The 27,092-nt window shown below is 36.1% G+C and overlaps 3 protein-coding genes and 1 non-coding gene across 9 annotated transcripts in view; 2 read left to right on the forward strand and 2 right to left on the reverse strand.

Moving 5' to 3' along the window:
- Crb (cell polarity complex component crumbs) overlaps nucleotides 1-6,378 on the reverse strand; it is a 30,297-nt gene extending 23,919 nt beyond the window's left edge. For 2 of the 4 annotated variants that reach the window (XM_072000408.1, XM_072000407.1), the window contains exon 1: nucleotides 5,941-6,326. In XM_072000408.1, coding sequence (XP_071856509.1) covers nucleotides 5,941-5,965 — 25 coding nt within the window. In that variant the 5' untranslated portion in view covers nucleotides 5,966-6,326. Of the gene's footprint in view, nucleotides 1-5,940 lie in introns of all 4 variants that reach the window. The other 2 variants (XM_072000409.1, XM_072000410.1) reach the window with 2 other exon arrangements.
- Nucleotides 6,379-6,874: 496 nt separating this feature from the next.
- Nucleotides 6,875-6,946, reverse strand: Trnah-gug (transfer RNA histidin (anticodon GUG)). The gene has a single exon. It is a non-coding gene; the product is annotated as a tRNA-His (tRNA).
- Nucleotides 6,947-7,575: 629 nt separating this feature from the next.
- On the forward strand, nucleotides 7,576-13,152 carry LOC139985429 (serine/threonine-protein kinase GD17699). 3 transcript variants are annotated; one of them, XM_071999851.1, is made up of 6 exons: nucleotides 7,576-7,891; nucleotides 8,421-9,443; nucleotides 9,517-9,694; nucleotides 9,781-10,074; nucleotides 10,161-10,403; nucleotides 10,738-13,152. In XM_071999851.1, coding segments are annotated over exons 1-6 (2,001 nt in total). In that variant the 5' UTR covers nucleotides 7,576-7,889; the 3' UTR covers nucleotides 10,999-13,152. The 3 variants fall into 3 exon arrangements, with proteins under 3 accessions (XP_071855952.1, XP_071855954.1, XP_071855953.1); XM_071999853.1 differs by having other exon boundaries at nucleotides 10,741-13,152; XM_071999852.1 differs by lacking the exon at nucleotides 7,576-7,891 and adding an exon at nucleotides 8,031-8,265.
- Nucleotides 13,153-15,356: 2,204 nt separating this feature from the next.
- The window catches only part of Sick (sickie), a 191,133-nt gene continuing 179,397 nt past the window's right edge, over nucleotides 15,357-27,092 (forward strand). The window contains exons 1-2 of the mRNA XM_071999844.1: nucleotides 15,357-15,683; nucleotides 25,541-25,636. Coding sequence (XP_071855945.1) covers nucleotides 25,571-25,636 — 66 coding nt within the window. The 5' untranslated portion in view covers nucleotides 15,357-15,683; nucleotides 25,541-25,570. The remainder of the gene's footprint in view (nucleotides 15,684-25,540; nucleotides 25,637-27,092) is intronic.

Raw genomic sequence — 27,092 nt, forward strand, 5'->3', positions numbered from 1 at the left:
TGTGCTTTATTTGAAAAGTGTGACACGCGATGAATGGAATTCGCGAAAATCGTTTTATGAATTTATCTGAATGTGAAGTTTCGTTGAATAGAATTCACAAAGGAAATCTGTGAAAGTATCGGTTTTCCAAGTGAAACATATCAACACACATACGTGCATATGCGTTCCGCGAATAACAAAGCTACTTCGGTCGATGTAGAAAGTTCGCGTAGGGCTTCAGTTTGAATGGGCACCGTTTTCTGTAGGGTATTAAATGGGATACGACTGTCTCGTAGTATCGATAGAAAGCTAATATACTATCGCAAATTATATGAATTTTCGTTATCGAACGACCGTTGCGATTATACAATCGATTATACAATTTGCACACGTATCGCGTCCTTTTTTTTCAGTTCTAGCTGTAAATCCTTCGTCTGATAAAATCTGGCACAGGGTTGTGCAGAAGAAAAAGTGGCACAAGGATACGCAGAACTCGATATTTTTTTTTTTTTTTTTTGTATTCGTGCGTCTCATTTCGCGTTTAACGAAAGGAAAAAAAAAAAGCAGAATAGTTGGAAATCTTGCTTGATTTTCCAACCACGTCGACGCTTCGGTCAACGTAAACGGAAACTCAACGGTACGAGACGCTATTGCCCTACTTTAATACGGTTAAATCATAAAACCAGTCTTCCTATTGTTAGAAAAATTAGAGCCGCAATGAGTCACGATAGCAAGATGCCTTCTGGATTTCACGCGGCTTATCTAAATGCACGCAAAACGCATTTACATCTGAATAGCGTATTCGTAGGTAATCCTAAGAGCCTACAGAAATTCCTTTGAAGTGATAAGGAGAATCCAACAGCCGCTTCAATAGAATTTCTTCGTTACGAGACATACCTGTTTATACGTTCGTTCAAGAGAAACCAATTTGGTATATGACACGCGTAAAGGTGTAAACCTTACTTGTGTCGTGTCACACGAAAGTAGCTATATTTTCATCTTTGTAAAACGATAAGCGTATCTGAAGCTGAGCTGTAAGGTCTGATACGTATAACAGGCACGTGTTGTTTTGTAGCGTAACAATATATGTTTAGATTTAGAGAACGAGATCGTACCATGGCGCAATGTATATTATTCAATCACACGTTAATCCGTTTTTCAACAAAACGAACGTAAATCAACAGCAATCGATCGCGAAGATACCTCTGTTTTTTATTAAATTACAGAATCGGTGTAATTTAAAGATAGAAATAATGTTTAATATAATTAACAGACGATTGATTAATTAAGTAATTTGTTTTCACTGCACAGTACGTGATTTGTAAGAAATCTTTTAGGTGATAAATTTCATTCACAAGTTTATCGACGATTGGATGCATTACAGGGGGAAATCGGTGCGAAACAATTGTTATACAGGCATAAGATCGAAATGAGCGACGCCGTAACACAGCAGGTTTCGATAACATTTTCTGTACATATACATTTCTGTATGTACATTCTGTACATTTTCTGTATCTACAATGTTGCTCGGTGTGCGATGCGGGTCGATGGAAATTATTTCGTGTGTTGCACATTTACGTCGCGACGCCACGTACATCAGCATAATTGCTATACGTAGACGAGTTATGTGGTCTGGTTGAATCCAACGAATCGCAAGAGGCACAAATATGTAATTACTGTTGCGAGAGAATTATTTAATAATTAAACGAACGGACAAATACGTAAATTTTAGAAAAAACCATCAAATACAATAAGTCAAACATCTGACCGGGTGAAACTGTTTCATTGATATTAATAAACTTGCAGAAACATTTTGCAGAGAAAGAAGTTTTTCTGATCGTAACTTTGGATGAATGTTGGTTTAAGAGTTTCGAAGGAGGATATGTAACATTGTAGAGCATTTAAACATTTATGTAGAGCCGAAGAGAATTGTCAGAGAAAAATGAATGGGGTAAAAATTAATTCTTTTTTTTTTTTTTTGCGCTACTTTGATAGGCATCGGGTCACTTTATATAGGTATAACATGCAAGTGATTCGTATCAAGTTACAGAAGGAGCGATCTCATATAATATTTCAACTCATTCGTTTCGTATTAGCAATGATATTTCCTCCTGAATTGAATATAAATGACGAAAGCGCCTCGAAGTTGCATTATATTTAATTCTCGAAAAAAACAAGATATACCCAATTTTCTAATCAACCTAACTTCAGTGTACAAATAATATTTCTTACTTTTGTCTATGACAGTGGCAGCTGCATAGTACGAGAGACGTTTCTACGAAAATTTAAACCATGGTTTCCCTCTTGAAGACAATAAAGCTAAGTGTAGCACATGGCCTCTGAGAACCTCTTTAGTGTCCTGTCCCCATGAATTCTTTGGAGAAAAACCTTTTCCGAAACTGAAGAACCATTCAAGATTTGTCTAGTGCTTCATTCTGATGATAACCAGACGACTGAGACTATCGATGCACGATGCGCGTTTCTAAGATTTACAAGATTTTCAAATACGTGTCCAAATTTTAAGATCTTCAAATTCTTACGTATTTAATGCAATACAAATATTATCGTAGAAACACGTCATTAATCATACGTTATTACTTTAATGTATAATATTATTGTTTAAGGATCAACGATGACATATTTTTTTTTTGTTACAAATGTTCGTTTCAGTAACGTTAATAGAACGTAAAATAAGGTATAATAAAAGTTGTTTGGAGCATAATAACGAGGAAACGGTTTACCTCGTACAAAGCGTATAAGGAAGCCAGAGAATCCAGGAAGTAATGACTAATACAGTTACAGTAAAGTTAATCAAACCTACCGTTAAAGGAATGTAACTTGGGTATTCTACGACATTCTACGCGTTACTGTAATAACAAGGGCATCGGTATTGCTAGTGATATATAAAAAAATCAAGGATATTCATCGACTGATATGCGGTAAGTATTGCGTGAAAAATTCCTTAGAGGTATCGGAGGAAGAACAGAAAAAAAGGAAGAAGAATCGCAAGGAAACATCCTGGGGAAGATACGAAGGATAAAGCCAGGAATAAAGACTAGGAAAACTACCACTGCGTGTACACGTAATAGTAACCATTTGAAACGTCATTAAAAAAATAATCTGGAATGTTAAAAAGTAAAAAAGATGAAAGTCAAAGACAAGAATGGAATCCGTGTCACCAATTACATCGAGTTCGTGCTTTATATTAGCGTAACTTATCTCAGTGACAATACCTAATCATCGAGGCAAAGCCACATGCGAAATGAACATAGAGGTGAAATAAAGCAGCCAGAACTACGTTCTCTCTATTCGTTGCGCTTCGATGACCCCGAAAAAATGCAATCTGCTGGAATGTTGAAGTTGCATTCGACGAATGCATGTAACACCAAAGAAGGAGCCGAATGCACATAGAATCGGCTAATTCGAATTATATCGAACGGTATCTCGCTACGAAAATCTTCCACAGGTTAATACAGAAATAATAAATCCGATAATATTCGTTAATGTCGAAGCATTATTGAAATCGACACTAATGAATCCGTGAAAACGAACCATAAATTATCGCTTCAGCTGATAAAACATTTTCGTATCATTTTTATCTTCATACTCGATAAAAAGAATTGTATTGTCGAGAATTTCCTGATTAAAATCCACGTATCTCCGTTTATTTATTTCTACATTTATTTCAATTTCTATCGCGAGTTAAATAAAAGTAATTTCGTTAATACTCGGCTAATGGGAATTCTTTAAATGCTTCAACTGGAATTTAAACATATTAACCGTTTCTAATTATATTTATGAGTCATTATCATTCAAATATATCATCTCGCGTCGTTAAATAAAATCTTTTTCTTATAAAGACAATGGTATCCTTCTAACCAAATTCGCTCTTTCTTTATCGATTCTTTATTGTCCGTAAATACCATACAATACATACAGAAGAATGTTTATCAGTTTCTTGCTTGGATTACCTCAAAGAATTAGAAGAGACGAGAGACTCGATAACAACGATCTGCTCCATGCATTAGTCACAACAGAGAAAAGCAGATACTATACGTCTTTTTAGAAACGAAATAGCTTGGTTTCCTTTAACGATTCGATGGTAATCGCTTTTTCAAGGAGTACGTTATTTTTCGTTAAATTACTCGAAGCAAATTCGATCGAACGTAGCGTCGCGTCGGCTGCGGAAGAAGCGGTCGCGGTAAAATTTCTCAGACGTTGAATAAAACGATGCACTTGTTACGGAATCTACTCCACTCTTTTTACGCTGACGATAAGAAGAAAGGAAAAATGATTATGGCTAGCATCGTCCGGCAGGTATAACGACGAATGTGGAACCTCTGTTCTGCGCAGTAGGTTTGCATGTATAGAGTATATAAAATGCGTGTGTCGTTTGAGGCACGCACCTGAGCGTGAAGCGAGGGACCAACGTTAATGCACCGACCTGGCTTCCACCTGCGCTAGACGAGTCGAAATGTTTTTCCTTTACTAAGAAATCCGAAGGTATGCCGACCCTTTGGACGACGTGTATCTAGGCACGATTCCTCAATCAGAGAAAATTGATCGCGACGAAAAATTCTGATCGCAATAAATTTCCTATGTTATAGACGTGCGCGTAAAATATTCGCGTTAATCTGAAGGATCGCTCAAGCTAATTAGCATTAATCGAGAGCAAAAAGCGTAGAAACTGACTCCGTTCTTGCGGCGCTAGACGCTGTTTTCAGTTAGCGAAGACTTTTAAAAGCTTTCACGAATGAAATTACGAACACAAGAGATGATATAAAGGGAAAGTAACCTAGAATACTTGAGACTAATTAATAAGCGTGATAAAATTTCGCATCGGATAAAACTGCGCTACGTTTTTACGCGTAAAGGAATAGCAAAGGGAAGCGGTTGAACAACGCAAGATATCGCGATGCGATTGTAAGACGATCGATATCCTACTGGTCTGTTTTACGAATACGACATCATACAGGTATATCGAGGCATGAACTTTTCCGTTGTTAGATGCATCTTTCACGTGCGGATAATTACGCGTGCAACATTCTAATGCTTGGATTAATAGGTTTGATTTGTGAAACAGAAATAGCGTCTTACGTGTCTTTCCGTGATTACATCGGTCGTTAATAGGCTACCTGGTCATTGCACCAACATTATCGACCAGACTCTCGTAATTCCGTATTTCGTTCTTTTACTTATGAAGCACTATAGCCAGCGATCGAGTAAATCGAAATAATATTTCAAAGCTAAGAATCACAAGAGGAAACTTGGACGCTGTTTGATGCCGGATGCCGGAGACTTCAACACGCCGAGCAACATCCAGCGATCATTATTTTACATATAATGCATTTAATTGTATTCAATAGCAAATATATATATATATATATTTATATATAAGTATATATATAGCTATACAACTGTATACAAGTTACGAAAGCAATATCTGAAGAGGAACAATTAAAAGGAAGAATATTTGAAAGATATCTAGACAAAGGTTCGATAAGCTCGAGGAAAGAAAGGCTCAAAGGTAAGTAGAATTCATGAGAAGCGAGAAGACGTTTATTTTAGTGTATCCTAGTGTAGATAAAGCAGTAACAGTACTTCAGTTAGGCTGTAGACGATCAGGTGTGCGGAACGGTTTAGCAGGGCGGTCTCCCCACCTGTCACGAATTCAATGCTACTGAGTTCATCGTTTGCGTTGATCCACGTAGAAATTTGAACGACAACGCAGCATAGGTTACCCGCCACTAGATCAAAAAATCAATACACGATCGAAAACATTTTATTTGTTCGTACGACGTTCAGCGATTTAATTTGACTCGATAAAATTGAAAGGTTTGACGTTCTGCGTTCTAGATCTTGGGTCGTAAAGCGAGTTGCAGGGGCCGTAGCGACAAGCAGAGAGAAACACGGAGTAAGGAACGACGCGCGAATGGCGAACATGCCCGGGGCCTTACTCACCTGCCACGACGTATCGCGCCCGCATTGTCGTTGACCGGTCTAAAGATCTGCAATCGAACTCGAGGACACCCGCACTTACGGCGTCTCTTGTTGCACATTCACTCGCGAGACATCCTCGGTCACCGCACTCGTCCCTTTTATTTTACAGTGATTTAGGAAAGATACACGCTTTTGCTTTTCACGCACTATAGAGCGGCACTGGTCGCTTCGCTCCTTCACGTAATACATCCACCCGCACCGACTATGACCGTCGAGAAACACACACCGAGCGAGACTGCGGCGGCACTTCTGGAGAACGTTCGGTTGCTATTGTGAAATCTCCCTCCATCGACTCCGAGCACCATCGCCACAGCACTAGCATGCTACGGCCCTGTGTCGTTACCAACACCGGCTGGATCGCTTCTATGTCTATCTTTCTCTTGATCCTACTGCCAGGTGCGGACCAATCGATCGAACTCCGACAATTTTTCAATACATTTAAATCCAAATTTGGTATAATCGGATATCGCAGTTTGTCACATCAATAATATACAAGTTTTGAATATTGCGATCAATATACATGAAAATATCTTACGAATTATTATGAAATTATCAATTATCATCAATAAATATTTTTATATTTGTTTTTAAACGATGATAACTGTATGAAGAATTACTCGAGTACGAGATACTAACACAAAAATTGGATATTTCGGTGAAATAGAAAATCTTATTGTAAAAATGTGAGTATTAGCATAATTATTTATCTTAAAACAATTCAGATATCACTCTACACGAAATAAGAGCTTTTACCTTGTTTGAAAAGTTTCAACGTTTAAAAATATGTTTATTGATATGTACGATAGAAGTAAGAAAATGATATGAGATCCTAGTTATTTGTTTTGAAAGGAAAATAAAAAAAATTCCTCTTACCGTGACAATGCCCGTTAGACATTGCCGTGACCAGGATTCGAACCTGGGTTACTACGGCCACAACGTAGGGTCCTAACCACTAGACGATCACGGCTAACAGAGGACTTATGAAACATCTTTTTTTGAATACTTTTAAAAATATACAACAATACAACCTCAAACTGTTTTATATGTTTCATATTACAAATTATTTAATATAATTATTGGATTACTCTAGGATACTTAATAATAATATTAAGTAAAATAAACGAATGGTGATAATGACTATGACTTTTGAAGATTATATTGCCCTCTATGTACACGCTTACAATCATATCTTACCGACTGATTTTTAAATTTTTATTATCTCTATTATATCTTATATAATTTAAAAAAGAAACTATTATAAAAGATCAAGTGAATTCATCCTTGCTTTTTAAAATATTGTAATTTTTTAAGATATTTTTGATAATGAAATTATATCTTTGTTATCACTATTAATAATTGTTAATACTATTATAAGCCTAAATATTATGCATTAGTTTTTCAACTACAATTTGTAATATATTTAATTATTTAATATAATTATATATTTGTTGAAATAGTATATAACAGATAATGCATTTTGCAGGGGAATAAGTCATAGATACGCATGTTTATATAATGAAATAATAATTAGTTGTAGTTACGTTAATGAGTAATTTGCTCGGTTATTCATTTTTGTCCCACCCTTTTAATTTCTTTACATTTCCGGTTCCGATCTTCCGGTTTCTCTTTGACAAGCTACTTTTCTTATATTACTTATATGTCGAATTTGGCAGTTCAAACTATTTTGCGCGCAGAAAACAAAATCAGTGTGTTACGATACAAACGGAAAGCATAAAAAATTGTATGAGACTTAGATATAACGGAAAGGGAATTCTGTTAGTGTAATACGAAAGCGAGATTTCTCGCTTTTATTATCTAGTATTCACGTCATGGTTGCTATGAAAATGTCACTTCACTGGTGATTCATTTGTTCATTAGCTGGCATTTCTTCTGTTTTTTAATAGAACATAATGTAAGTACATACAGATTGTTTCATTGTTATCAAATTTAAATTACGAATAAGTAACGTTGTGTATTGTATTAGTGTTTATTTGTGTGCTGTATTTGTGTACATAGTGATGTAGTTAAAGAAGGTTAAGTAGGTTAGAAAGGAGAATAAATATTCCTGTTATCAGAATGTTACGTTTATAAAAACTGTTACGTGTAATGAAAAGTAAAAGAGTCTTGAAATATCTAAAATTTTATAGGTTTACTCCTATATTTATATACAGCTTTTATCGTTAAACATTTACCATGATGAAGTAACAGGAAATCTTTATTTATAACTCCATCGAAAATATTTTTCGTTCGCGTAATCGATAATTAATGACAGTAAAAAAGCTTTTTGTACGTATTTTCGAAATTTATACCACATAAAACAGTAATTTTCGTAATCTTATGAGAAATATAATTATCTTATAGTTGTATAATGCAACCTCTTGTTACTCCAATATCTTATCATTCCAATAACATTATTTATACTAAAAACATTTTATATTTAGGATGATGGAAGAACCATTGAGTCAAGGTGCTTCACCATCTGTTGATAGTAATTTTTCTGGAAGCGGAGAATTAAGTTCCACTACTATAATGAGTATAGATGAAAGAATGTTGGATGTTAGCTCACGGCATTCTTTAAATGTTCTTAGAACACCGCCAACCAAAAAGGCAAAACGAGTGAGATTTTTTAGAAATGGAGATAAATTTTATACTGGTATTGTGATGGCTGTGACTCCAGAAAGATATCGCAGTTTTGATAGTTTAGCATCGGATTTAACAAGAGCTTTAATATCGAGCGTGACTCTACCTAATGGTGTTAGAGCAATTTATACTATGGATGGAAAAAAGGTTCAAAGTATTAATGATTTAGAAGATGGTAAATGTTATGTGGTTTCTGGCCAAGGAGAAATTTTTAAAAAAGTGGAATATTCATCTACCAAAGTAAGAAGAGGTAGTTCTTTATCTGGATTACCTCAATCCCCAGCCGGTACTGGTAGACAAATAAGTGCAATACCACTGTGCGTGAAAGCAAAAATAGTCACTTTAATAAGACATGGTACAAAACCTCGTAAAGTTGTACGTCTTTTACTAAATAAAAGAAATGCTCCAAGTTTAGAACATGCAATGGAAGCAATTACAGAAGCTGTTAAGTTAGATTCTGGAGCAGTAAGAAAAGTCTATACACTCTCAGGGCAACAAGTTACCTCGTTGGAACAATTTTTTGAAAATGATGATATCTTTATAGCTTATGGGCCTGAAAAGTCAAATCAGGAAGATTTTGAATTAGATTTTGAAGAATCTAAGAGTGTGCAAAGCTTCCGAAGATGTCCATGGACATCAAAGAGACAAATTGGTCCAATGCCAAGAATGCCACGTAAATCTGGAAAAAAAGTGCTTACTACACCTCAAGTGAGGACACCGAGTCCTTCTTCGTTAATATTACCACAACCACTACGTTTACACTATGCAGTAGGACATGTAATCGGAGAAGGTAACTTTGCAATTGTTAGGCATTGCTCTCATAAGTGAGTATTATAAGAAATTGTACAATATTAATAGTTAAAAGTAATAAAAAATCTACATAAAAATATTTTATAGATCTACAGGTGCAGAATACGCGATGAAAATTGTAGATAAGTATAAATGTCAAGGTAAAGAAACAATGTGGGCAAGCGAAGTATCAATTTTACGACAAGTTTGCCATCCAAATATTATTAATTTAATTGCGGAACAAGAAACTACTGATCAACTGTTTTTAGTCATGGAGCTTGTAAAAGTACATTTGTTCACAAATATTTCTATTTTAAATATCAGAAATTGAAATTTATATCGATAGAATACTCTAAATTTGCGTTATTTTAGGGTGGTGATTTATTTGATGCTATTGCTGCAGCAACAAAATTTTCCGAAATTGAAGCTAGTGTAATGATTGGACATTTAACATCTGCATTGGCTTACTTGCATTCACATCAAATAGTACACCGTGATGTTAAACCTGAAAACCTTTTAGTTGAAATGGATGGAAATCATGTTAGATGTCTAAAGTTATGCGATTTTGGACTTGCTCAAGTTGTAAGGGAACCTTTGTATACAGTTTGTGGTACACCTACATATGTAGCACCAGAAATACTTGCAGAAACAGGATATGGTTTGAAAGTAAATTTATTTTCTAATTAGACATCTACAATTTATTAATATAATTTTATAAATATGAAAGATAAAATAAATTTATACTATTTTAGATTGATGTATGGGCAGCTGGAGTAATACTGTATATCTTACTTTGTGGCTTTCCACCATTTGCTTCTCCTGAAAATAAGCAAGAAGAATTATTTGAGCGTATTTTAAGCGGCCAGTATGACTTTAGATCTCCATTTTGGGATGAGATTTCAGATTCTGCTAAACAATTAATATCAAATATGCTTCAAACACAACCTGAACTGAGATTTAGTGCAGAAGATGTACTTGATCATCCATGGCTAGCGGTAATTGTCATTATATATTCTATAATAGAAAATTTATTTTATTATCTTGCATGGCTTACCATTTTTTTTTTTTTTAATTGATATAAGATCGTACTAGTAGTAGCCACGCGGTGAATTCTTCTTTTGATTATATACATATACAATTTTTTAATTATTTATAATTTCTTATCAATTTGCTTATTAATTTTAAATTCACTGCCATGCAAAATATGCTCACCTATTATATAGCTTCATTCTTATTTACTTGAACACAGTGCTAGGAAGGCTTCTGTAGTGGTTTGCTGTATCTGTAGCAGTGCTTTTGTTTTTCTTTTGTCCCGCCTCTGTATATCAGCAGAGCTTTCTAGGCGAACAGACCACAGCATCAACACCTACCAACGCGCCGGAGCAACACTGGTATCAGCGTGAGCCGATAAAGTTGGCAATTTTTGAATTTGACTTCTTCAAAAATCCAGTTCAGAGTGATAATTCGCAAGATGAAGTTGATGATGCTCCTGATAGCAGGACAAATGTTAAAAACAACCGGAGTGAAATTTTATCATCAATCGAATCAAACAGCATTGATTTGTTTTACAACAAAGTTCAGAAAAATTAAGTTATGCTGAAGTTGATTTTTATAACAGAAACTCAAACGATAAGACTTGTGTCTTCAGTCAATCAATGAACGATCTTATGAACAATTTAAATAAAAACCAAGTTTACTCTACCGTTTAAAAATCATCGCATAGTAAAACTTGTTTGAACAGTATTCATAAAATTGTTAATTACCGCAGATGGTTAATTCAGTGTTATTAGATAGTTATTAAAATACTCTTAGAATTCAAATTATCGTGAATTGCGAAGATAATTCACTTCAAGAACATATGTCTACTTCCAATAGAAAATAAAATAATTTCTTTACAAGAATTCATAATTGTGAAATATTACGTATTACGTTGAATATATGAATCAGCAGCATACCTTTAAAAAACTTAGTTCAACTAATTTTGTGACAATAGGACAGAAATATAAGTAGAAACGTCTATGAAAATTTAATGATTTGTGAAAATATTGCTCCAGCTCTTAAAAGCTAGGATGTAAAACAACTATTATAGTTTTTTAATTAATTGGTAATTTAATTAGTAGTAATAGCGATAACACGGTTAAGAAACTTTGCAACTACTCAACGTTACACGAAAACAAAAATCAAGTTCTGAACTCCAAGATCAAGTGAAAATTTTGGAAATGCTAGTTTCTATCGTGATCAAGAACTGGAAAATGATAGTGTGTGTGATCTACATACAACTAGGTGTGTAAATGAAGTTTTATAGTTGAATCATACAAAAAGTCTTTTATAAGCATGAAAAGTAAACAACAGAAGTATCACAAGCTCCAACAATTTAAAAAAGTTCTAAGTAATATACAACAGCTCTCAAAAGAATTCGAACGCCCATATTTGCGACTTGTAACAAGCAAAATATATGTTAAAGTGGAACATTTGAGACAATACTGAATTTCTTTAATCTGAAGATTATATCAGTAAAATTATGAAATATTTTAACGATATACACAGTGCATTTATTACAAACACGATTCATCTGTGGATCATAAAAGTATTCACACGTACAAACGCATGCATATATTACCATTGACTATGTATTATCTTATATTAACATTTAGTTCTTTCACCTTTGGCTGTAACAATATCTTTAACTTTGTTTTCTATACTATGAAGTAATTTTTTGCGATATTTACAATAGAATTCCATATTTTTATAAATCTTTCTTTGAATACTTCTTTCCTATTTATTATACATATAATTATGTAATGACCTACCGATTTCAGACCATAAATGTTCTTTATAATTAATGTCTGGGTTTTATGAGTATTTAGGATGCAGGGTATATTATGTAGTATCTATTCTTTTAAGATTCAGTCCGTATGCCTCGGAAGTAAGAATGTATTAATAAGCCTAATTTTTCTGCACTCTGTTTTAGACTCTCTTTTAACATATATGTAAATACGTGTTTCTTAAAAATTCCATCGATAAATAATAAATTTCCAGTACCATTGGCTGCCACACGACCTCGCACCATGACAGAATCATCTCCATGCTTTACTGTTCGACGTAAGTTTCGTATTTCTATTTCGATATTCGATTTTCTTTACGTATAATTGCATTCATCTATTAAAAATGTTAGATTTACCTTCGTTCGTTCTCACTGCTGTGATTCCAACTTCGTACTTGTAGCTTCTGTAGTTGGACAAGTATACGTAATAATAATACGAAATTAGCTAAACGTAAACGATTTTTTACTTTGTCATAGAGATTCGTTGTAAACATAGTTTAATTCTAAGCGTTCGAATACTTTTGTGATCTATCAATAGGTATAACACTGAATGCTGAGAAGATGACTAGGCAAAGAAGTGCGGATTTGATTGGTCATTTTTGATAGACTCAAATAACACCTACCGATCTGTGCTTGTAATTACTATACTGTAAATATTGTATATGTCATTAAATTGAATTCTAATTTTACCGATATAATTTTGAGATTTCCCTTTTGCTACGGATATATTGCTTTGAATACATGCTCCAGTTTAATGTATACACATGTTTTCTAGTTAAAACTTAAGCATTCGAATACTTTCGTGAGCCATTGTATATCAAATCTTAGAAACAGTTTATCAAAGCGATATTCAAATATGAAATAGCCAAAAAGTAATGTAAATCCAAGAACTGCTGGAAGAAATAAAAAGTTTAATCGTTTTCCATCGTACCACACAGTAGAGAATTTGGAATCTGTTGTAAGCGAAAGAGTGACTTCTTATTATCAGAGTGTGTAGAAAATGTTTTTCTACATATGGATTGTGAGATGAAAAATGAAGAGAGAAAGGTATGAAAACTAAGAGAAATATATATGCAAGATTAATCAGAAATATAATGAAACATCGTTAGGTATAAATAGATAGAAAGACGACGTTACAGCATAGAATTCAATTACAAGAAAAATATAAAATGTCGAAGGTCAGTTTTAGATAGTACAGCAGCTGCCAGTAGATGCAAGTTGAGCAAGCAGTGTGTTCACATCAGATTTAACATTGTAAATCCAATTTTAACGATCGATAGAAGAATATTATCGTAATTAGATATATTTATACGATAAAATACGAATTATATACGCGAAAATTATCGCGGAACTAATCCGTTGAAGAGTCCAAAGTTTTAAGTAATAATTATTTTAACGTAAGTGCACAAAGTCGATTTAGCCAAGGAGGTGACGTCATTTGTTCGTAGCTCTCGAAGACATTGATCGCGAATCAATAATTCAGATTAGAACAGGTGAGCATCACACATAAACAAGACATGCCAAATGCATTTAAGTAGCTTATTTTATATTTGATATCTATTGTATGTAGTTCAAGTATTGAATTAAACTATATGTAGAAATTGCTTTATCCTTATCAAATTGTAAGTAATTAGAGGAACATGATCGTAGAGTAAGGCGAAAATCGTATCGATAATAGAAAAATCCTTGTGACAAGTGACAGAGGGCGACAGTGCGAGAAATTACGAATATTTGTGTAGCTTGTTGCATATGCTTGCTCAAAGGTAATTCAACTATCGCTAGGATAAATATTTTTATAAAGCATCGCGCGTGGGGTATTATTAAGAGCAATAAAAGCGAAGCTGGTGATAATTAGATCAAGGAACCTTAGAAAACATAGTATTGGAATATGATAATCAGTAAAGAAGAATTTATTCGATACATAATGCTTTTCATATGAAATTATTTTTGTAGAAATTACGTATAGTAAATTTTACGTGCATTTTTCTCCCTTTGTCGCTTGATGATACTTTTGTAGTTACCCCGCTACAATTTCCATATTTTTTAATGGAATCATTACTATGTACTATAACGATGTACATATATAATAAGTAAGAAGTTTATAAAATATTATTTATATATATATATATAAGCATTACTATCATTGCTATTCATTTTCATAATTTGTAATTTACGTATAAAAAATTAATTTATCACAATACTTCATACTACCATCCATTTATATATCGTAATTTTTTATCGTTAGTACGATTAATTCGTACATGTATACGCGGTATTATACAGATCAATGCTGTTCACGGTTGAAACTGCTCGCGTGGCTTTGTCCGATCTTCCGCGCTATCGCCATGAGTTAACGAAAGAAATCAGAAAAAAGAGAACGAACAGACTTAGTACGATCTTTGTCATTTTTCATAAATCTCGTTCGTAAACTAAACCATGAAACTTTGATTTTTGCGGGAAGCATTTGTATCAGATGCGTGTGTACAGTGCATCGGTTAGCGTCCCTGCATCATAGTGACAAAGTCAAAGCAGGAGAAATTCTGCAAGCTTCGCAGCTTATCGTGGACAGCATTGGACGTAGATTATAGAAATCTAGAAGTGATTTATGCCAAATATAAGATGGATTATTTATATTATTACGTACATGTATAAGTATTTACATATACGATAAATCCCGTATCGACATTTGTTGCTACGTTCTTTACTTCTTTTTTTCATTTTATATGTGTATATATATATATGTATATATATACATATATTACATATACGCGTATATTTTCGACTTGACTGTAAATTGTACTCTTCTTATTTCTGTCAGAGAAATGAATTAAAGCAACAAATATGATAAAAAGTCACCAAATAATAAGCTTGATTAATAATCACTCTGAAAACCATATTTCGTAAAATATGTTTATAAAATATATTTATCTTTATACAGCAAGGTATCATACTTTGAACGTGGATATCGTCGTTCGTCCAAGTATAAAGAGTTGTGAAATTATACGGACAGTGAATTTGCAAAAATCTTGCGACGACGATCGCGAGCTATATCTGATGCTCGTAAGGGACGAGTCACTCCGAGCGGAAGTGCCGGTACGCGACGCTGACGATCAGTATAGCGAGTTCAGTAGTAGGCTCGCGCGCCTACCGTGAGGGTGGCTGCTCGGCACGCAGCCTGCAGCTCGCCTTTCTCGTGTGTTTCTCTCCTGTTCCATTACTATCGTTTTTTTTTCTTTTTTTCTTTTTTTCTTTTTATCGATACAAACCGTCCTTCACATTAACAACATGTTTTCCAATGGATAAACTTTCTGTTAAACCGTTAACTAAACATATCGTAACAAGTGCGTGTGTGCATCCAAGTGTGTTTAGAAAAATTAATACATATCAACGATAGTCGACGAAACTAAGTTCACCGTGTAGTGTAAATTAGCATCGACGCTGCTCTGATCAGGTGAGACATTAATCAAATACAAATTTTAATAATGTTTTCACTGAAATTAGTAGACATCTACTTTCTTATCTTTGTTAGTTGCCTTCGAACAAAGTTTTTTTTTTATATTACGACTATTGGATGCACCTTAACGACTTTGAAATTATTTTATATATATATATGTATAAAGATTACGTAATAATTGCTTATAAAAATATGTAATTAGGTTAAATATTTACGCTTATATCCGTATTTTATCTCGTTTTGTATTTTTCTATTTTTCTATTCGATGTTTAAGTTCAATTTTAATACTCGATATTAATTTAGCAATAATTCAGTTTGATTTCGATAGATATACTAATTTTTAATCGGTATTCTCATCGCGCGTTCCTCGGTCAAAAGTCATTTATTTTACTCTCGAATTTAAGGTTGATTTAAATAGTTGGTACTGTAAAAATACTGTTACGCTCTGATTAGCATGCAATATTGATTAATGTTAACGGTCACAGTATGAAATCTACTATGAGAATAGAAGCGTACGTTTTTCTGATGTTGCGAGATGTGTAGTTTTGAATTATTTTTACTTCAATATCGCACATTGTATATTAATTCAGGGTATTCAATTTATCTTTATCATTGTATTTTACTTTCTACGATATGCTTTACTATCCTCGAAAAAATATATCTCGAACGAAAGCAAATATTTTTGCAAATAAATGTACTTATACATAACGATAATTGGTCAAGGGCGGAAAAAATATTTTATAGGCTTGAATTTTACAAATCCGAACAAGTATTTAGTATTTAGTCACGAAGTGCAACACGATCCTTATTCCGTGCTGGATTAAATGTTTCAAAGTTTGAAAGAAACGCTGGTGGTTTGGCAACGTATTCTTTCCCTCTACTATTGAAAATGAACGTATGGTATTCGGTGATCACGATCGTTTCATCGTTTTATTCAACAGCTTTGTCGTTATTGAATCTGAAGGCGATCGGTCTCGCCAAATTTGGCGAATTCTCGACACGGTGTACAGCCTTTTTTCATGTCAATGACGTTTTCGTGAGGTAATTGCATGTACACGTACGCACTTATATAAATACAACACAGGCAGAAGATATTTCGCGTTCTCTCTCTTCTTCGCTCGTTAAATTCTCGTTTCGTAATCTCTTATTCAGCCAATTATAATAATTATGCAAAATTAAAGGTGTACCAAGCTCTTTGTTTTCAAAAGTTTATGACTCGCGTAAGATGTTTGCATAGAAATTTCCGTTCTGCCTCATAGCGAAGCTTCCAACGTAAAATACGCTCCAACTTTTGTGTTATGTTTGGTTTAGGCGGAGCTAACGTTTGATTCGTAAGCAGTACGTAAACAAACTTCAAAATAATCATACAAGCTTATCGCTTATCAGGTACACAGAAGCGTAGATGCAGGTCACGTTTGTTTTTGCACGTTCACCGAACGTAAATACGTAGTCGACTTGGCCTTGCCTCTGCTGCTCTCATCTCGTGTTTAAAAGAAACGTGCTACAATGTATGGAATTACACGCAATTTGTTATCAATATTTAAAATAGCGGATTAATCGTTTGGCCGATCGAAACGTTCTTAATTACTGTTTTGTAAATTTTCATTCGCGTCGAAAATCATTCGCCAAGCAGATTTCGTAATCCCGAATGACGCGGAACATTAAAAAATATTCACCTTTTATCGTACTGTTTGCGTACAAATGTAAAACAAAATACCTCTTATTGTCATCATTTTCTCGTGTAATAAACATTCATTTACGCTAATTCGAAATAACTTTTGCGAAAGACGATGGTTAAACCGCAACTGATGCTCATTATCAGACGACTAGACGCGATTCTTGCAAACGATCGTCCTACTTTCTTAGATTACATATCTGTGCATCAGCCTTTCATCTACGCTGTATTATCCTGATCATATTAGAGCCATACTAGAATTTTAATTATCCGCAATAGTATCTCGGAGACAAGTTACAAGTTCTGTGTACATAGTCGAAGAAATCAAAGTAGCAGGCCCGATCGTGTCCAGTTGAAGAAGAACACGGCGCGCTCTTCCGGCTTGGTACTCGACGCGGACATTTAACGCATCAGCGTTAATTTGTTAGCCTGACTGTTAGTTAGGTTTGGTTAGCGTGCTTGCCGTGCGTATTTAACGCGCACGCATTAAACACATTCGGAGTGATGAATGTTCTAGCATTCGTTTCCCGTATAATTGCCAGAGTAACATCTCTGTGCGTTTGTTTTCTCCTTTTCCCCGGGCACCGTACTTCGTCTCGTGTGTTTTTTTTTTTTTTTTTCACTTTTCGTCTTATCTGCTCGGGCAAGAATCTATTAGGCTAAAACTATCTTCCTTTCGTTAGCTTTTATTCTTTCTTGGATAATGAAATGTCATTCTATTACTGCATTTTACCTTTTGCACCTTTCAAACAGATTTGGAGAATTTTACTATTTATATATTTTACGAGAAAGGAAGTAGATTGAACAATTTTACGAGTTGGTCGTATCGGAACGATACGTCGTATAATAATTTTACGATAGTTTTATTAGATTGTCTAAAGTTATTGCATCTAACTACAGTGCTGCAGCAGGCAAAACGTATCGTAAAAATGTCTCATTGTTTCGAAGAGAATTCACGTATGTAATCATAAAATACGCCATGATACGGATAACGGTATTCGTGTTTTATGGGATTCGCGTTGTAGATGGCCAAAGGTTGTGATGATTTATCTGGTTTGGGATCTTCGCGATCCCGAACCCTACGCTCGTAATCATTGTTTCGGGCCATATTCTCGGCTATCTTTTCAATATCCGAAAAAAATTGCGATACTCGGACACTTAAACGGCATAATGGAGAGTACACGGAAACTGTCGTGCAGACGATCCACGGTGCCGATAGCGAAAGAACACGGCCAATAACATCGTTAGACCGGTCAAACTGGTAAAATGTCGTTGAATTACATTCGACATTTTTCAAATTCCAGTGCTCAACTTTTAATCCCGACGATTGTTCTTCTATACGAACGTGTGACGTTTCCTTAAAGACCACGTTAAACTTTGTTTCTCCGAATACAGCTTCCTAATAATGTTCCTTAAATCGATCATCGATGTGTTTCTAAAAGACTACTGCTCGATCACGTTGATCGTCGAATTCATCACGATTGGCTGTAACAAATTTATCGTCGGTAATCTGTCCTGCGAGTCCATGAGAAAAATGACTTAGATCGCTCATGTTATCCAACGTTTCCGTGGCGCGCACCTTCATAAATCACCTTTCATCATTTCTTTCAACATGTTGCGTTCTATGTACACGCATTTAAGAGTCAGTATCAACGACAACGGCATACATAATGAGACGCATAAACAATGGGTAAATGCTTTTTCGTTCTCGCTCCCTCACTGTGGTCGGCACTGCACAGTGGAGATACAAAGGCTGTTCGACCGACAACGGCACTTTATGGGGCTCATAAAGCGATAAAGACATCCGTACAAATGTACACGCTTCGGATGTCGTGTAACACACCATGCACTTCCGCGCTATCTCACCTGAGAAATGTTCTTGTAAGAAGAGTGTGTTTCGTGTTTTTACCTTGGCCGAAGTAAATGGACTAGAAACGTAAGTGCACGTAGGGAGAACGGTTTGGAGAAATGGAAGTATCTCGATGTGAGATTCTTAATTGTATCAAAGAGGTAACAATATCTTTCGTACGGTCGTTTTCCTTTAACGAAGTTTTCCGTAAGTTTTTCGTAAGTACTTAAGTACCGCGCGTAATTAATGTCGTAAACGATAAGAGAAATATTCCTGTGAAAACCTCAAAGGGAAAAGCTTAGAATTCTGAATGAAATGCAGTTCTTTTACTATCGTATAGGAAGTTATATAAGAAACTATGACGTTGAAAGAAGCATTGGGCTATAAGAAGAAGTGGTACTGAACGAAATTTGAAGGCGAAATAACCAAAAGGAATTTTTCGAGTACAAAAGGTCAACGAGTTTGGCTTGCTTGACCCCGCTATTAAATCATACAAGAAAAGATTCCTTCGTTGGTGGTCTTCGTATCGTCCAGTTTTATTAATGGTGAGCTCGCCGAGAACAATCTTGCGGAGTTATCGCGATTATTTATACGTAGGTATTCGCTAAATTCGATGTTCATATTCGATAAAATACTGCTGGACAGCGACGATAAATTAGCCGCTCGATGCTTCTTTTGGAATGTAACTCCCATATATTGTAAAATGTTAAAACGATGCTTATATAAATATTCAAACTGATACTTATCGTAACTAACGTACGGAAAGAAGTATAATTTTCAGTGTAGTTAAGCGTTCGTTAGTAGCGTAGTTAAGATCAAAGCTTCTCGCTGGATGCAACGCATCGACCATGTTTTGCATTTCCGAATATCTCAACGGGGTGCAACAGAGTTTGTGGGATTACGGTACGGGACATTGCGTGTGTCGCGGCATAATCGTAGAGACTGTAGGGACTACAAAGGCTAGTCAAGATAGAGATAGAGCGTAATTTACTCATTCTGACGACGCTTAATCGTTTGCGTTGCTACTTGTCGCGTACTTGAGATCGACGGTGTCATCTGAAATGGTACTTTACTGTGTCATATTTTTTCCTTTTTTTCTTTATTTTATCTTTCACGTAAGAAACATATTCGAACTTAATATGAAAATTTAAATTAAAAGAGGAGAAGGAACGTTAATTTTCCAAGACTTTGGTAATTTTCTTTATACGCTTCATACGACCGGTTCGATTCATCGTGATTAATGCGATAAATTTTCGATGGTAACAAAATATTGGAATCTGTCGTTTCGGATCTCGATGACACGTAACAGATGAGATTACTCGGAATTTATTAGCAACCACCCTGCTGCTTCCAAATTGTGCCGGGTGTCAAATCGAATTTCCTCGGTTACATCCGGCTAGTGAATCACCATTTCCCAACATGAACACCGGAGTTTGTTTTCTTCTTTCCCCCTTGTTTTTATATCTCCGTGTCCAGATTTTTCTTTTCTATCCGCTAATCTCCAGGTTTAAATAAACTCCTTGGAATAGTGAACTGCCCGTGTAAGATTTGTCGAAGGAAAGGTCGAAGAAAGAAGAGGAGGCGAAGGAGTTTGGAATAGGGCGTGTTGTAGGTCCGTAGGTAGATAAATGGCCCGCTCTGCTGAACTTCTCTGATAGAGATATTAATCTTTCTCAAGGAATCTTCTCCTCCGTTATATCGTCGCTCTCCGTCCTTCAGCGTTGACCAATATCCTTGTCCTCTTCTGCCATCTTCGGTAATATCGTTATCCGTCTTTCCAAATCTCCCGTCTCTCTTTCGGATATTCCACTTGCTCGCAAGCCATCTCTCTCTATTTTTCGCAAGTACAACGGTATGAAAAGTAGAATACCATATGTCCATGTCAGAGGGGAGGAACTCGAGACACGACAGGCGGATCGGACAACCTTGTTCCTAAAAGTCAATCCTCAAAGACTTCCACCGTGCAAATAACTTTTGTTTACCGTGTTCTCGTACGTGTTACATTTAAAGTGTACGCGTGTTTTCTTAAAAAAAAAAAAAAAAGAGAAAAAAAGCGATAACTCAGCATTGGTAAAGTAACCTTAACAAAAGATTTGTAGACCCTTGGGTGGGAAGAAGATATCGCAATCTTGTGCCGTTAAGGAAACTTGAAAGTCGCTTATGTAATACTTTTCATTCATTGCTGTTCGTATATACAAGATGATCGTGTAAAACGATTGTATCTCTCCTTTTATGGTTCGTACAAAAGCTACAAAGGCGCGTGCAAATGTTTCTTTACCATTAACGCGTGATACCATCGTGGAACAAATTTTTGCATACGGATATCGGAAAAACGTTGGAACAACGAACCGTACAGTATATTTTAATTGTCTGCGAAGTAAAGTTCCTAAGTATAATAAAACGTGAGTGAGCAGCGGTTTTCTCCAATGTCCAGGATATGTATCCGGTGGGTGATTATAGCGGTGGGCATTGGTGTTGCGTTGTTCGTGACGCAACGGTGTCGTTAAAGGCAGGTGTGAGGAGGTCCATGGTTTCCACACATGGAAATAAATGCACTGCGTTAATACGTACGTACGCACGAGTACACGGTGGTAGTGGGTAGAATGCGTGTGCGCACACGCGTGCGAAAACGCATAAATATACAAGAGAAACACGTTCACCTACACTATCGCGCGTCGGTGAACGACTAAGTGGGAACAATATAGTGTTCCATGGGGATGCATGGTGTGGCACAGAGCGTGGAATCGCCGAGGTGGGGACAGATCGATAGCAAAAGGGGCCTTCCAGACCTTATGGTGCTTCCTCCACCTCCTATTCCTCCTTCTCTTCCTGTTCGTTCTCTACCTTGTTCCGTCCTATGAAATTAACGTCCGTTTGTATCCTAGTTTTTCCAAGTTTCCAGAGCACTCTGCTCTATCATGTTCTTGTCGATCGGTGTGTAATCGATTGCCACTGTTAAAGTACATTCGCGTATAAAATTCACATACGTTCTTGCGAATGGTACTATTTTTAGTCTGTTTGCCAAAATTTGTAGAAAATTAAACTCGTTTTACCGTAATTTTAAATATTGTGTCACTAGAATTTCCAACGTTTACGTGTATTATATCTTTTAATTTTATTTTTTGAAAACGTTTTGAAACTATCAAAGAGTAATTTTTCCAATTGTAGAGATCCTTAGATGCTTGCAAACGAAGTTAACTCTATCGACGGTTAATAGGAATGATAATTGCACGAGCTTATAATTTTAAGAAAATAACGGTGTGACCGTTGGGTCTACAGGAGGTTACATGAGAAACGATCTGGTATCCAATGGCGTGCCAAGGGAACGGGGTTCGGATATAGTGATTAAAGCGATACTTCCGCTGGTCGTTATCGAGCCGCGAAGATAGCATCGCGGTTCTCGATCACTGTCAGGACGCGAACCCCCGACACCATACCAGAAAATCCCCATACCGATGTACTACTGTTATGGGAATCTCCTTAAATTCCAAACTTGGCTTCTTTGCTTCGCTGTTTGTTTGTCGGTGAACTTTCTAATTAATGGAAACACGCGTTATCTATTCGCGGTGTGTTTTACATATTCTTGATCGATGTTTTATCGAGGGAAAGGAACAGGTAATTAGAACGTTAAATTCGATATATTTTATCTTCTAGGAAAATTTACCATTGTAAAAAACGTTCATTAAATTATTCGATTGTTGACCTTACCTTAACAATGCAAATATGCGTACGCCAGCGATTTAAAGCAGAGGCAAATGTACATGTTGCAATAAACTCGTACGATTTCATGGCGTACGAGCAATTAAACGTGCCGAGGCCTTGATCACCTCTGTTAATGAGAATTGCACTCGAGACTGGAATATTTTACTTTCCACTGTTTTATTCCACCGGTCAATTGAGCGTAACGATGTTTCGGTATATCGCTACCATAATAATTAAGTATTTCTTTTGCAGAGACTAATTGGTTTCGCGTTATTTTAATCAATACGTATAATTGCACAGACTGTAATTAAGGAAAAGTGGTATTCATTCGTAATATCTTATAAAAATCATACTTTATCCTATAAAACGATTATATTTCTATTTATTTATAATCGTATTTATACTTTACTTACTGTAACTTCTCTATGTTGTTTATCGTTTGTCTAATACGTGTGTACTATGATCCGCAAAACCATGAAATAGACGCCGTAACTAATCTCTCGATACGCTATTAGTCTATTTACGACGCTATAATATGTATCTGAAGTTGTACAACGGATCCAGGGGTGGTAAGACTATGGAAACAACGAAGAGAAGGGGCGCAAACATACGAAGCACGTTCTCGTGCACAAGAAGCGGAAGCTGATAGAGAGAGAGAGAGAGAGAGAGATAGAATGTATTAAAATATGAGAGTACTTGGTCAGCGGCCGCGTGTACGCGCGTTCAACAGTTCGAACATCGGAGTTTATGGTGTGCAGTATCATGGGAGGCAGGGTAGGCGGGTGTCGAGCCTCATTAGACAGCACGAGACCCCGTGCATCGTGAGGGGTTGCCGCATGGGACTCGATGGAAGTGCGTACGACGAACCGGAAACTAACGACGTTACCCCCTCTATCCTATCGACCTTTCTTTTGCGCCTACGTTTTCGATTCTTGTATTCGATCGACAGATGTACATCATGGAAGAGAATCGTTTGTTTTAAGGGTTTACCCGTGAATCGACGCGCGGTCAAACACGATAAAAAGCGAATAATATAGCAGGTCTGGTCTTCGTCTCTTTTTATTGGGAAATTTCAAGCGCGAACCAGACGAATATTGTTATCTCTGTCTGTAATTTACATCCCATTTAAATACATCGATGTTTGTAATTAAATAAATTCAAGATACGATTATATGAAAAATCATTTAAGAAGCTTCTTGTATTATCGATCAACGCATTTCTTTATTAATATTTTTTGTTACTTAAATATTCGATATTCGAAATATAATTTAGAATTCAGGCTTATATAATATAATATAATTCAAGCTTAGCGTATATAATGTCGCACATAACGACGGACAGTATCCATAGAGAGCTTATGCGTGCTTATGCGCTCGAATATAATGTAAGAGATTTAGGCGCAATATCGGAGGTTGTAAATAGGCGCGATAGCAAATTGGCGAGTTCATTTGTCGTGTATTAACGGTATTTATACTCGCAGCCTGCGGGGACAATGCGATCGTCGTTAATCACGACAAATTCGCCGTGATTAATTATGCTTTTCGCTCGATTAGCTTTCCGTATCGCGAGAGTGCTCCCTCTGTCTCTTTCGGTTGTTGAATATTCGTTCGCTCCGATTTTTCTTTGTCTCTCCTTCTCTCTATCCTTCTTCCTCAACCCCTGTTTTCCCTTTCCCTCTTTTGTCAACGAATAATCGGCGAACGCCGCGTTTTGTCGTCCAACGATCAGACCCTCGACGCTCGCGTTTCACCTCTGTTTTATTCCGAGTTGAAAGAGCGCGCGATGTTATCCTTGAACAGGACTTCGAGTATCGTAAAAGGCGCGGCTCTCTTTGATGATCCGCGAACGATCGCGGCAAACCCAATTGCTTTCATTATCGATCAGACTTTTGCAGGTTTAAGACCGTCGTTTGCTGCAGGCTCCTCTCTTTGCCGATGACAATTTACGAGTTCTTCGGCAAGTTTAATCTCTCCGTCGTTATGTATCCTCATTGTTATGTCATGTTCTTTATCGCGTAACCAAGTATTTATTTTTTTACATTTGATATTGTTTTTCAATCAATTACATTCGCGAATATAGCACGAACGAAGAAATCGTAGTTCCGATCGAAACAACGAATACAGAAAAGATAGTTGAGCGATATATTCGATGGTTTTTTCGTTCTAGAAGAATATCAGGAAAACAAGGTGGTTCTCGAAAGAGACGAGAAACTTCGTCCCTTCGACCGGATGTGTCATTTGGTACCTGGGTCACGTAGCTCTTCGTATTGACAGGCCGACCAGCCAACCAGCCACCCTCTACCCTTCTCTCGTCTGCTCCGACTCTTGTTTCAGGCCTAGCTTTATCCAGATTCTGCGGAACAATTGCGTCCTCTTTTTGCTTTCGCAGGATAACGCAGAGGATTATTGCTCGTTCTACTTCGAGATTTTTATATCGTTTGAAATCTATGTTAGAAAAGAATCAAATGTGTGTGAGTGATTAAATTAACGAACCACTTTATAATTTAGTATATAAGACATTTAAATATCTTGCTTAAATTTCCCCTTGCTTCTACTTGTTCTACTAAATTTAACTTCTGTTATGTGTATCAAAGTAGAGTAAGTAACGCGTAGTTCTGTTTGCTTACAGAGTATTTAGTGTAGCAGATATGGTACAGCGATGAGCCTGCAGGCACAGGCTCAAGCACAACGCTCTGCGAGGTACTCCCCTCAGGAGACCATCAAGGTAAGAAATTACGTTTATATCGACTTTTCTCTTAGCCATGTTCGCGATAGTAGAGTCAGAATGTCGAATATTACGACAAAGATTCAATCGTGTCACTGCGACGTAAAATTCGGAGGATGAACAAGGTTGTCGGTCGATCGACACTTAAAAAAAGTAGAAATATCAGTTTGATCATCGAGATGTACTATCAAAGAACGTGTTTACGATTATTCCAGCCAAATTGGAAACAATAGCTCCGACGCAAATTACATTCGTTTTCCTCGATGAGTTTTAACGTAATTAACACGAGCACTCTCTTCGGTGGTTGGTATCGTCACTACGTTGACTACAATTCGCTCCTCTCCTCGTTCATCATTGGGGTTAATCCTGTACGTGTTCGAGTGTACGCGACCTTGTATTACTTCCTGCGTACTCTGAATTCTGGTTTGACGGAGCATCGGGGGGAAAAGAGTTCGTAATTTCGTGGCTATAATTATTGGTGTGAAAATGGAATTCCACGCTATTGTACGCTGCTGAGGAATTCGCAGAAAAATTTATCCAACGCTCCAAAAATGTGGCTCGTTTTGATTGATTTCAAACGACTTTCAAATACACCTCGAATAGTATTTATTATTTAAAATAGCGCGTAGAAAATAATTATCGAATTCGCGATTCTTTTTTCTTTTCTCCTTTTTTTTTTTTTTTTGTAGTTGTCCATTACTGGATTCTATTAGAAATTATCCATTTGTTTTGGAGGCGAAATATTTAGTCTCTGTTTGCTGCGCACACGGAAGGTGGAATTTAACGGAATTAAGTTTCTTCTTTTCTACAGCTGTAACGCAATTAACAGAGGGATATTCTTATGCGATAATGTCTGGTCGTTAACTACGTTCCCATCCCTTTCTTAACGTTAATCTCCAGTCTAAACGGTTAATACCGTGCGCCCTTTATTTTAATTCTCCAGACTTACGGAAAAACTCTGTCTTTCCGCTGCTTCTTACAACAAACCAACATTTATATAATTGAAATTCTTCATCGTGATAGCGCATCCATTGTTACTAAAATTAGGATTAGTGATAGAGTTACGAGCGAATATTATATCGTACAACATACTGCACATATTTGTCTATTAAATAAACTTGTAAACCGACTAATCGAATAACCAATAATTATCAATACTTATACAACCCTTTAAATTGATATCAAACAGGGATGCATGGTGAGGTGTAAATTCCACGCAAAAGTTGCCGATTATTATAAACTAAACCTTCATAGATTTACAATTAAGCCTGCATAGCGTCATTTTCTTTTATTTCACACGCTATACGACTGTTTATACGTGCAATATGTTACGAAAACTTTTATCGCTTTCCAACGGTGTACACAGTAAAGAGAGAGAGAGAGAGAGAGAGAGAGAAAGAGAGAGTGGAAGAGAAGGAAGAAAAAAAGGAGAGAACGCGGGAATTCTCCGCAATGG

The sequence above is a fragment of the Bombus fervidus genome, chromosome 3, assembly GCF_041682495.2.
Source record: "Bombus fervidus isolate BK054 chromosome 3, iyBomFerv1, whole genome shotgun sequence".
Lineage (NCBI taxonomy): Eukaryota > Metazoa > Arthropoda > Insecta > Hymenoptera > Apidae > Bombus > Bombus fervidus.